This window comes from Eurypyga helias, unplaced genomic scaffold (assembly GCF_000690775.1).
Source record: "Eurypyga helias isolate BGI_N326 unplaced genomic scaffold, ASM69077v1 scaffold16388, whole genome shotgun sequence".
In the NCBI taxonomy this organism is placed as follows: domain Eukaryota; kingdom Metazoa; phylum Chordata; class Aves; order Eurypygiformes; family Eurypygidae; genus Eurypyga; species Eurypyga helias.
In genome coordinates this window covers 4,284-17,346 of record NW_010265101.1, presented here as the reverse complement: position 1 = coordinate 17,346, position 13,063 = coordinate 4,284, and the positions used below count along the sequence as shown (strand labels likewise).

General features: G+C 39.8%; 1 protein-coding gene across 1 annotated transcript; it reads right to left on the bottom strand.

Moving 5' to 3' along the window:
* Positions 1 to 4,880: 4,880 nt before the first annotated feature.
* On the bottom strand, positions 4,881 to 12,046 carry TMEM30A (transmembrane protein 30A; the record flags this gene model as incomplete). Its single annotated transcript, XM_010156609.1, has 6 exons — positions 4,881 to 5,448; positions 7,515 to 7,721; positions 9,402 to 9,545; positions 9,993 to 10,080; positions 11,167 to 11,274; positions 11,930 to 12,046. Coding segments are annotated over 6 exons (858 nt in total), but the record flags the coding sequence as incomplete, so codon positions are not given.
* Positions 12,047 to 13,063: the final 1,017 nt, after the last annotated feature.

The window sequence follows — 13,063 nt, the reverse complement described above, 5'->3', positions numbered from 1 at the left end:
GAAGAAAGCGCTCCGAGAAGCCTGTGGTTTTCCTGCATTGCAGATCTAGCCCCATAATTGCATCTCCTCGTGCTTCAACCTCACCCCGAAACACAGTGCCGTCAGGAACACCGTTTCCTGGCTTTGCTGCAGTGTACTCAAGTTTTGGCACTACGCTGCTTTTGCACTGGTGCCAAACCTCGTGATGAATTATGTGGGTCAAACACAGCAAATTGGTGCTCAATCAGGTATGGATGCATTATTCAATAGTTTTCAAACACTCAAGCGGTGCTATTATGAGTAACACCTAGAATACGTTACCACTACTGCAAGATAGCTTTCCATTCATTCCTCCCGCGGCCTTTCGTTTTATGAGTGCATGGAATAATTGTATTCTGGGTTTTATAAACTCAGTTGTATTTAGATACTGGTGAAAGGATGATAATCCCCAGAGAAATTATTATTGCTTAATTTCTGCTGTGTGGACCATTCCCGATGCTCAGATTCAGATGTTTCAGTGCTATTGTCTGTCAAAATACACGTAACAACAGAAGGGCCATACTTAAAGCTTAGCACATGGGCTACACAACAATCAAAGCTACAGAATGACTGCTCAGAGCTGGTGTCTTTGCTGATGTATGAAGAAATAAAAGCTTGAGGGAAAGATAAATGGCAACTTTCTGCCTCAGGGTGAGGCTATTTCACTAGAAGCAAACTCAGGCTGCTTTTTCCCTAACAGACTAGAGTCATTTTTGCACGTATTGTATAGAAGAATAAGAAAATTGTTAATCAAAACTCAATGTTATCAAAGCTCTGTTGTGAAGGGTACACTGACTTCAACCACATAACTGCAGACCTCATTCAGAAAGCCTGGAGATAATCCTATTTTCATTTCTTCCAAGAATATTATGGTCCAATCTTTCCCATTTCCCTAACAGAACTAATGAGGTCATTAATCACATTCTTGGGCCTCTAATACTACTTAAAGTGCCTTACTATTTTATTTTGCAAAATTCGAGCGCAAGCCACTTGTTCAGGTTCAAATTCAATGAACTTGCACATAACCCTGATATTCAATTCACTGGAATTGTTTATGTCGGCTTTATCTGGAATCAGGGTCCAGTGAGAAAGGACTCCACCTACTTTTTTTTTTTTTTTAACTTCCTGAGCCCCATTAATTATTGACTTACATTTTTATTCCTCTTTATTTCATTCCCAACAGGAAATCAGAAAAATAGTTTTCCAGCTTCAGACTTTCCAGCGTCAGTGAGTATAATTCAAAAGATGGGCAGTATTACTATATTTTCAAACACAGGTTGAACACATTTGGGACAGGAAGCTTGCAGGAAGGTAGTTTCAGATTTGAGACTCAGGTCATATTCTAATGCTGCTAATTCTTATCAGGCTGTTGCATAACGGACTTTAGTCTTAATTGAAACTGTCCAGTCAGATTAAACTTCACATTTAGGCATGGAAGGCAACACGGTGATCAGAACAGATTCCGTGAGCTAGAACGTAGGGTGTTTTTACACAAACACACTTCTGCTAACCTGAGGAAAGTGTAATACTACTACTAGTACAAAAAAAGAACTTTTTGCATCTGGGCTTTCTACATCACAGCCTGTTTTCACACTGCAGGAAGCAGCCCCTTCCATAAACTGGCCACGTTGCTAAGAAAAGGGCAGGAATAAAATTGCCTTATGCTTTTGCCTTTTGTCCTCCCACATAACCTTTGGCAGGCTGTTCCATACAGACAGGTATTTGATACACAAAACATTTTGAGGTGGTTTCAGTGTGTTTTGGGGTTTGTTTGTTTTTAAACTCATGGACGATGTCAATACAAACCCCTGATGGGACTGGCCTGATTTTAAGATTCATCTTGCAGACCTTGCTGAAGGCCTTGGTGTTGTTGCTCTCTTCGTTTCTAACCGAGCTCCTCAGCTCAGTTACAGGGAACAACCCCAGGTAACACAAATGTCGAACGTCTATAAAAAACCCCAAACGTACATAGTACCAAGGGTAGACTGCAAATTTTCAGGCAAGTTCAGAAACCACATTCTTGTCATGGGAACATTAAAGATCAGAATCATTTGTGGTGCCTTGTCATCTTTAGCAGCTGCATTCCAGTCAGTAGCTATTTTTTTTAAGTAACTGTAGGTACATTCTGCTGTAGACCTAGTCATGTTTCTCCACCAGACACCCACTTCACATCAGCCTTGGACATCTGTCTACAGACACAGTACCCCTTGTTTTCCCACTGGAAATAGGGCATCTGAGAGAAAGGTGCAGTCAGTAACACCTCCTGTGAATCTATTCCAAACACCAGCCACGTTCATCACTCTGATGGATTCAAGCAGATAATACATGCTTGCAGGTGTTACCTGACCCTAGACTGTCATGGCCCTTCTTCCTGCGGAGATTTCTATAAAAAACAGACAGGGCTTGCATTTTTCAAGGTTTAACATTCCTAACTGAAGCAAAACCGTGCTGCCAAGTACCTAGTTTCAGTACCAGTGTGACCCTGAGAGAGAAAGGTTGTGAAGGATCCTTCACATGCCAGTTATAAGTTGGTAACTCTTCCCTGTGACTCAGCAAAGCCCAATCAACAGCCCCCCAAATAGCCTGAAGTGGTTAAAACAACACCTGAGGTGACAATCTGCTGTTACATGGATGTAGATTTGTAGAAGAAACCAGAAGGAAGGTTGTACAACACCAGAGTTTGTTTGGAGGGCTCTTGTGTAAGACAGGATTGATGGTTGGACTAGATGATCTTACAGGTCTTTCCCAACCTTAGAGATTCTGTGATCCTGATTCCCAAATTACTCTTTCCAGGAAACATTTGCTCATAAGCAGACCCTCGTAACAGCAGCAGCCTCCAGAAAACTTAATCTCTCACACATTTCAGGCACTGCCTCATTTTGGGCTAGACTTGGAAAGTGCCAAACTGGCACGTGGAAAGTGAAGGCACTGCTCTTCAGATTTCTGATCCCTAGTAGCCAACACCTCAGAAGGATGTCACTGAAGAGCCAAGGTCACAGGTGGTCAAACCCAACCCCTGACCCTGAACCCCAGGACAGCGACTCTGCCCTGAGAAGCATCAGGCAGGGACAGAAACCAGTGAGGTGGTGGTTCTTATCCTGGTGCACTTCACTGAAGAGCAAAGCAGCACTGGCAGCTACGGTCAGCAGAAAAAAGGGTAAGGCACCAAAAAATACTGTAAGGTAAAGATAGAAAAATACTTCGGTTTTAATTGTGAACATAGCCCAAAGAGCAACATTTCCTATTGAGAAAAAGATAGGAATTGTGAATGAAGCAGAATATATTTGCATTTCAAGTGACAAACAACAAAGCTTAAAAATAAAAATATTTTAATAAGCAGTAACTGGGAGACGACCCCGTATTTGCTTACTACATTTGGGACAAGCACCTGCTCTACAGATGAAAGCCAGCTTAACAGTCTCTGAGTTTTCTGCCTTGCCATACACGAAGGTACATACCCTTATTCTACAATTCCAGCAACAGATATACAGCACTGCAAATAAAATCTTAACGTCTTTTGACTGAAGTCCTGTGCTGCCACACTGTACTATGCAAAGGAGTTACATGGAGTCACAGAAAGCTAGTGCACTGGAAAGGTTGCCTCATTCCACAGTTTATACAGACTTACACACTTAAACTGCTCAGCTTAAAAAGATTACACAAGTAATTCAGTTAAAATGTGTTTATATGATAAACTGTGTTGTTTAAAGCTGGCTATAGATTCAGCTATTGGACCACGAATGAACAGCTTTTGGTAACAAATATGCAATCCCAGAAATACAACTCACTTAAACTGCATTCATACTTAATGAGAATACATCTTTTCATCCAGATGGAAACAAATGTGTGTTCAAGAACAAAATAAAATCTCTTATTAAATGGTTTGCAGAATTTATTAGGTCTTTTTTAATATACTCAATACTTTATCAAGCTAGTTGCAATATAAAGTGATCTCCACCATATACATTACAATTTCTGTGCATCATCTAAAAAAAAAAAGTCACCAAGAAGTACTATTTTACAGGTTACAGTTAACTTTTAATTAACCTAAAAGTGAACCCTTCTGTAATTTAGACACTAACCCAAACATTCCTTCTAACTGCAATATTTAAATTAGGCTTCACAGCAAGCTCAACCTGCAGTTCAACAAAGAGAGGTTACTGCCATCTCAGCTTTTGAATTTCTATGGTTGACTATCTTCACACCGCCAAAATTTAACGTGGTGTTTTCCCAAAAGCAGGAAAAAGTATGTGACAATTCCTTTACAACAAAGCCTGCTCAGAATAAGTATGCCTCAAGAAAATGAGGGAATTCCTCCAGTACAAGGAACTTGCCCAGATTAGTGAATAGGAAAAAAATAAACTTAGGTTCTTCTTGATAAACGCTTGGAACTGCTTATAAAAAGCAAAACCAGCAAGCACAGTAGGCAAACTAGTACTGGATATGACTCAAAGCAAAGAAAAGCAGAAAAAACCCCACATATTCCTAAATGCAACAAACATTCCCAATTTCAAAGAAACTTTAAAAGGGACTCACGCAGATAATTAAGAAATAGCTTTTCTGGTATCTTCATAGGATGCTAGATTACTGGCCAGGCACACATATTGTAAATAGACAAAGTATCCAGAGCGCTGAAATTTACCCAGCACTTAAAGGATTTAACATAACAGAGGTGGGTAGGACACAGGAAAAATATTTAACAACTTATATAAATATATTAAAATCTCAGCAAGAAATGTAAGAGCCCATGCACACAAGACAGTAAATTGAAAAAAAAACAACAAGCAAAACAAAACATTTAAGACTTGACTTCTCCTTTCAACAGCACTGACACCTGAATTGCAGAAAGTTCACAATTTACAGTATCTTAGAGCAGTCTTTCTCCACACAACCTCTATGTACTGAATCACACGGACATTACACAGCACGTGAACAAGCAGCAGATGCATCAAGGGGTCAGGAGCTATATATATATATATGCATCGTGTGGCCTGCCCAGTTAGAGGCAAATACCAGAGAAATTGTTTCTGACACAGGCAGAGATACAATCAATATAGCTAATTGTATACCCGTCAGTTCCAGGAGTTAATCCACAGTATGGGAAAGGGGAGCTTTAGATAAAAATAATGGACCCAGTCTCAGAAGTGACAGAAGCAGAGACCTATCTCTCCAAGACTGGGACCACCCTGGACTGGCCTTGATGCACATGCAGTACATTTGTTTTCAGAACACGGGATTAATTGGGAATGTCTGCACTAGTGTTTCGATTTCCATATTTGTGATGGATGATCAGCAATACAACTCCTAAGAAGAAGCATATGGACCCAACAGTGATGTAAGCGATTCCCAGAAAGGGATTTTTGCCTCCCATCCACGAGATGGTGCTTAGGATCATTCTTTTTCGTCCATCGAAACTGTGTACAGGATAATCTGAAGAACATATAGGAAAACAAGAAGCGCGTTTCCAAATCTAGCTTTGTGGGGTTGGACACGTGAACATTTCGGATCATTTCACTCAGGTTCCAAATACAAGTTGCTGCCTTTGAATACTGGGAGTACAAATACAAAAAATTCAGCTGTTCTGTTAGGCTAACCCTAATCCGGGCACTGTCAGTTGCTGCAAAGAAAAATGCCACATTGGGAGATGTTAACTATTTTTTTTAAAGGGAGAGTAAATCCATGATTTCGAGAGGTTTTGAAAGCGGCTTCAGTAAAGCGAGGGAAATCTAAATTTTAATTCTTGGCTGTATTTTAGTACAAAATTTTCTTCTAGTGGCTTTATGTCCATTCAGTTTTACAGGCACTCCCCATGGTTTTGCGGCAAAGGAAAATACTGCAGTAGCTATTTAAAAATGATCTTTAAGTGCTTTCGCATTTTCAGAATTTGGTAACCATGACAACCCTCCTCCCCTAGACTCCTGCACTTCTAGCTAGTCTTTAGTTGGCCAAAATAGACTGACAGACCTTCCCACCTGATCCAAACTTCTGGCATTTTTCTGACCTCCAAAGTCAGTCTGCCCTTGATCGTCATTACACCCTAAAGTTCTCAGATTTCTAGGCTACCAACTACCTCTGTTCTTTCCTTTTTCCTGTGCAATCTGATTTCCCTCTCCCTATGAAGCTACTCATTTAATTTTATACACGGATTTGAGTAATTGCACAGTGGAGCAGGGTGCTCTGGAGCAAGTCCGCAAGTAGAGAGTAATCTGACAACAATACATGAAGCTACACAAGGACACAAAGCAGGCCCCAAACTCCTGAATGAATGTTAATTCCTGCTCCCATGAAAAAATGTCTCTCTCAGATAACCAATACCCTTCAGTGTCAAAGCACTGATTAAGAGTCCAGAAGCACAGGAAGGCATCAAAGAATTTGGGACCTACACGAATTCTGGATGGAGACTTTTTCCAAGGGCCTGTAGTGACAGGACAAGGGGTAACAGGTTTCAACTGAAAGCAGGGTGATTTGGATAAAAAGAAAGAAAGAAATTCATCAGAAAGAAATTCTTCAGGAAGAGAGGGTGGTGAGGCACTGGAACAGGTTGCCCAGAGAAGCTGTGGATGCCCCATCCCTGGAAGTGTTCAAGGCCAGGCTGGATGAGGCTCTGAGCAATGTGGTGCAAAAATGCACACTGCAATTGGTCATATTAGCAACCTAAGGGTTAAAGTGTGCCCATACACAGTATTTTGCAGAAACTAGAACCTGGCTAACTGATTCTTAGGTCACTTAGCAGATTTCACAAAAGCTTATCAGCTCACCTGAAGGCTAAGCATCACCTGAACTATGCTTAAATATCTTCCAGTCAGCCAAAATGCAGGCAGTCTGCTCAAAAAATTATCAGATGGAAACACTCCCATCCATAGACTTGAGCCTCTATCCCACACAAAGCAGCTAGTGGGGACCGCAAGTACCCATAAACATGAACAAGTGTGCAAGAACGAAGTGAGAGACACTGACCATACGCCTGTGAGAATTCAAGGCATGTGTACAGAGAAGACACTAGTATCCTCCAAAATTTGCCTACTGGGTAAATTCTACACTGAAATCCTAATTCCCTAGGATTAACATCTCTTATCTCCTCACAAAGACCTCCTCTGAAGAGTTGGAAGTTTTGTTTGTTTTGAAGGGTTTCATCCTGGTTAAAAAAAAAAAAAGTTGTTTTATATGAACTACAAAATAGCTTAAGAATGTTATGATTAAAGCTAAACTTACACTCTTTAATGTCAGTCATTTCATTTGTGAAGCTTAAGAACTGGACTGGATTTTATGTTCGCACAGGCCACGAGTTAATTCTATAAAAACTTGCACAGAAGTACAAGGTGGTAATTATTCTACCCAATTCTTGCTATCACTTTTCAACCACAGCTCAAAACCATCTTTTTTTTTTTTTAGAGATGGTAAGATAAAAAGGCTGTTTCAGTTTGAACTGGGACAGTTATATCCCTGCATAACCCAGCTAAGGCCCTTAGCTGCTTTCAAAGGCTTTTAAAGGATACTGTATGCGATATCCAAAGAATATTTTCCAGCCTGTAAGGTAGGCTGTAAATTATTCTTCCTTTCGATGAGACGATACAGCTTGCGAAACGTGGGCAGAGCAGCAGTACGCATCCACACAATGAAGTCTTCATTGATGAAGCCGTTGTTGTCAGGCTCCGAGTCCAGCATATACACTGGCTTGGGCCAGTTGACGGGCTTTGTTGTGCCTAGGATTAAACAAAATCAGTGACAAGAAAGTGTTTCAAATACAGGACGAATTAACATGCTGGCTCATCAAAATTCATTCTAATATTACAAAAAAACATTAGCCTCTGAACAGTATGAACAGACAGGTTGGCTCACTACTATTGCAAGATACCGGGCTGTTTAAGAACTTAGTATTTTGCAGCTTAAATAGTAGCACATAACCATTTCTTCTCATGACAGCACTGTCCGTTTGTTTAATTTGTCTCCTCTACACATTTATATAGTTAGGAAGTGTTGACTCAAAACACTCCTCGAGTGAAATAGTTCTCCATCGTGACAGCTCCTCTGCTCTACTGTTAGAGTCTGACTACCACTTCCTGGACCACAAGCAAATAAAATTATGTCCAATATTTTAGAGGATGCCATACTAATGCTTTTGCTAAATTTGTTGGAAATACAATTCTACACTGTATTAGGGTAAGGTATCTGTTTTTCCAAGGGAAGTATCACATGGCTAACATGTAATTTGGCTGTGACTAAGCAAGAAACCCACATCACGTTAAACCTGAAATTACTGTACACCTTGCATAAGCACACACACATTCCCCTTAGAGTCCTGAGGAAGATTATTTTCAGACATTAGTAGCCCAAGAAAACTTTGATTTACCAAATGACATAAATCAGTCACTTCCAATCACAAAAAAGGATCAGGTTTTTGGAAAGCTTTGCACAATCTACCAGTAGAAACATTTACAAGAAAACTCCATGTGAAGAGTCTGAGTAAACAATTGCAAAATTTCTTTTCAAGGTAAATCCAAACATTACAGCAGCTGTACTGGTTTTGGCTGGGATAGAGTTAAATTTCCTCATAGTAGCTTGTATCCTGCCATTTTGGATTAGTCATGAAAACAGTGTTGATAGCACACTGATGTTTTATTTATTGCCCAACAGGACTTACACAGCCTCAAGGCCTTTCCTGTTCCACCTGCGAGTATCCTGGGGGTGGCAAGAGGCTGGGAGGGGACAGAGCCAGGACAGCCAACCCCAAGTGAGCAAAGGGATATTCCACACCATATGACGCCATGCTCAGCCATACAACTGGGCAGGGTAGGGGTACGCAGGGGCTGCTGCTGCTCTGGGACTCAGTTAGTTGTGAGCAATTATTTTCTTTTGCATCACTTGTTTCTTTGAGGTTTTATTTTCCTCTCTCTTTGTTGGTGGTGGTTTTGGGTTTGGTGGGTTTTTTTCCCTCCTTCCGGTAACAATGTGGGTTTTTTTATTAAACTGTCTTTATCTCAACACACAAGCTTTCTCATATTCACCCTTCTGATTCTTCCCTCCAGCCCACTGGGCAGGGGCACAGTTGTGCAGTGCTTAGGTGACAGACAGTGTTAAACCATGACAGCAGTGCAGGTATGAGGCTTTTCTTAGTATTCAAGGTGAAAAAAATTATCAGAAATTAGAAAAAAAAAATTACAGTAAAGGCAAAACCCAAACACTTTCACATGAAATCTACAGCTTTCATTATTAAAGACAACCTTTCTAAATAGAATTCAAGTCCTTAGCTTGGGTATCTTCAAAGAACCATGATATTTTTAATTAGCATGTTCACTAAAGTGTTGTCAGTGAGTTAAAACTCACTGGAATCAAAATGTATTTGAAGTGTTTGTTCTTAAAATTTCACTTTTTTTTTTTTTTACCTTGAAAAAGTGCAGTTAAGTTATTTCCATCTCCTGTAGGGTTCCTGAACTTTACATTCTTATCTGTCCACCACGCAATTCCTTTTTTAATCAAAGTAATAGGAGTCCTTGTGTCGTTATCAATGCGGTATAATTCCAGTGTATCTAAGGAGAAAATCAAATTAGAAAACCAGCCGGAGAAACTTCCATTAGACAGATGGCACTGACAGGCAGTGAAACAACTACCTCCAGGAGAGGCAAAACAAAAAACTGGACCAGGCATTTATTACCGGCCTGCCACAATTGCGAGTTGTTCTGTAAGAATCTATGTACATATGGATAATCCGCTGCTATCTAATGATATCTGTGTCTACTCCACAGCAGTAGCAGCTTCTCACAACAGGTATTTTCATCCTCGGTACGCTATTGGATTAATTCTGATAGCAATTTTGAAAAAAGCAACAGCAGTACAACACAAGATATTTATTGTATCCTGTACAATGAAAATGTGTCAATTCAAAACCAAAGAAAGCCCACGATGTCTTTACTCATAACAACTTGCAACACAACGCAAAAACATCTAAGTGAAAGCTTAAAATCGCGTTACCGTACCGTTAAACATACTGTTGGCAATAGCTCCACAAGGAGCAATGGGTTTGTCCTCATTTGTGCGGTAAGGCTCACATTCCTTACTTGGATTCTGGCAGTCAGAAAGAAACAAAGGCAGATGAGTCTGTGCTAGAGTATCCAACTAATCTGGTTTTTACTACAGTACCTCAGTGACATGCACATCTTAAAAGTACCACAAAATAATCTTTTCGGAAGCCAGGTTATTTACAAATACACTTCAGCATTCAATACTAGTTAGCATGAGTGGTTTTTTTCTACAAGCAGGAATAAAATCTAAATAAAGCATGAATAAAGTCAGAATCCCATCATGGTCATACAAAAAAAAAAAAAAAGCTTTTTCTTAGAAGCTACTAGAACTTACTTTATCTTTCAATAGAAACAGTTTTCCAACAGGAAGTACTCGCATATTCTTTCAGTAAAGGCTTTTTTTTTTTTTTAAGTATTCATCAGTGCTATAGAAAATAAGATGATAGTAAGAAACCAAGCGCAACATAAAACGCAGAAGGTTGCAAGGACTCCAACAGCATGCCAAAAATGCAATCAGAAAAAGTCCCTCCAAAACCCCGTGTCAGTCATCAGACGCAACCTCCTGAAACTCTCTCCTTTTTTTAAAGTTCACAGGTAAAAAGGGAGAATCATTCTTGTTGGAGCAAGAACCCAACTGCATTTCCACTCCTCATAAGAATTAAGAAAACCAGAGGTCTGGCCCTAAACATTATACAGTGCCTTGAACAGAATACACAGTACTGATATTTTCCAACATCGCTGATGTTCGATATTGAACCAGAGTCCACAAAATCAGATGTATTTAGCTGCAGTATCCAAACCAAGCACTAAGTAAACAAATATTATTTTATAATGAAAACTTCAATCAGAATGGATACAGACAGATACTGACTGAAGATATGACAGTTTGACTACTCAGATTTGAGAAGTCACTGAATTACTGCATTGCTGCCCCCCTAATGAAATGACTGACATGAAGTTTTACAGTATTTTACAGTTATTTTCTGTAAACAAAATATGAATTCCTTATTCTTTTGCTAGGCAAAAATTATAGCACCTCATTATTAGTAGACTAAAAACCCTGCTATGTGGTGATTTATACAACAGTCAGAAGTTAGCTGCTTCTTAATATCCAAGCACAAATACCTACAAGTAGTGAACTGTTATCTCCGTTTAGCTGGCTGTCATCTCGAGACTTCACATAGCGACGATGGTTTTGATAGAAGTTGGAAAGTCCATAATACATGAATACGTTGCTCTATGAGACACAAGACAGGGCAAGAGGGGTTGTCATTCGCACAAAGAACAGATCAATAAAACATACAAACACTCTAATTATCACAAAGTTTATATTTTAGCCTCTTAAACTGTGTTTACAGCCACATTCAAAGTAGAAGCCTCAAGCCTGTCCTCACAATGAGTAGATAAGAACACTATCCTGACGTGAGCTGGCATCCTCAAGTCAAACAGTATCAACATACCATAAACTATCAGAATGCTATCTTCACCAGCACTAACCCCAACACCTATATTCCCTGATGTTAAGCATGTAAGCCTCATTATTTGCCTCCAATTTGCCAGAATGCATTTATCTGGTATTTCCAATTCTTGCTGGGCTGAGTTTTTGTCACTCACGCAGGAACTGCTGATCTGCTCATGGTAAATCTAAACGTGTAAACCACAAGCATTCCATTTCATGTTGTACATTTTCCAGAAAAAAAGGCACTAAAAACCATCTCATCCCTGCTGCTAAACAGGCAAACAAAAATCAGATCCAAGTTCATAGAAAAACTAGAAGTAATCCTTCAAGATAGAAAAAAAAAATTAAGATTTAAGCAATACAGCTCTCCTATCCATTAGGAAATAAACCATATGAACTGTTCTAATTCCACTTTGCACACAGGGTACCTTACCTCAAATGAATGTTCCAGTGTGAAATTGATGGTGCAAGTACAAGGCGGTGCGCTGTCCCAGGACACGTTTAGACACTTGTTGCAGGGACTAGAAGGCTCTGTTCCTGTATAGTCAATCTGCAACAGAAAGAGAGTGATTAACTTACAATGGGAGGGTAAAGAAAATTGATTAATAAGCCAGAGAGTTGATTTGGCATTTATTTTGCAATCTTATTACACCTCAACTCTGAAAGCCCACTCAGGCTTATTCAATGATCTCAAGAGGTCCTTTCTAACCTAAACAATGTGTGATTCTGTCTATATGCTCAATTCCACCCTCAAACAAATTCAGTACTGAGGTGGGCCATTACAAAATATACACACCAAAACACAAACAGCAAATACTCCAGATAACAGCCTGTTTCCAAACACACACACACACTAAATGGACAGCATGTCATTGCTCAGATCTGCTTGTCAGAGAGGTTAAATTTTTAAAAGTCTAGCTATTTAATAAAAAAGGTTTGCATTAGAAAACTTATTTTGCTATTTTAACCATTAATCAGACAATTAAAAAAAAAGTAAAAAAAAAAATCACTCACCTAAAATAGGGAAGATGAATGTAGATTTAGATTAGATATCAGGAAGAAGTTCTTCCCAGAGAAGGTGGTGAGGCACTGGAACAGGTTGCCCAGAGAAGCTGTGGATGCCCCATCCCTGGAAGTGTTCAAGGCCAGGCTGGATGTGGCTTTGAGCAACCTGGTCTAGTGGAAGGGGGCCCTGCCCATGGGACATCTAGGGAACTAGAAGGTCATTAAGTTCCCTTCCAACCCAAACCATTCTATGGCCACATTCGCTCTCTCTCACAACTCTAGCATGTGAATGGCAGGAATTAACTTGGGCTCAGCAGGCTAACTCCAAGCATAGCTGGAGAAAGGTTCCACCTGCCCATACACTATGTATTTCTACACTTACTATGAACTTCCTATTTAGCACTTAGACTCAGACGGGTGCAACATAGTTTGTTGCCATAACTTGGTATAAGAGCAGTATCATTTAAACTGTAACTCCTATATAGTGTTAGGAAAGGCTGCTGCAAATGGTTTGCCCTGATTTATCCTTGTAGTGAAATGCCTTATTAAGAAATAGAGTGAT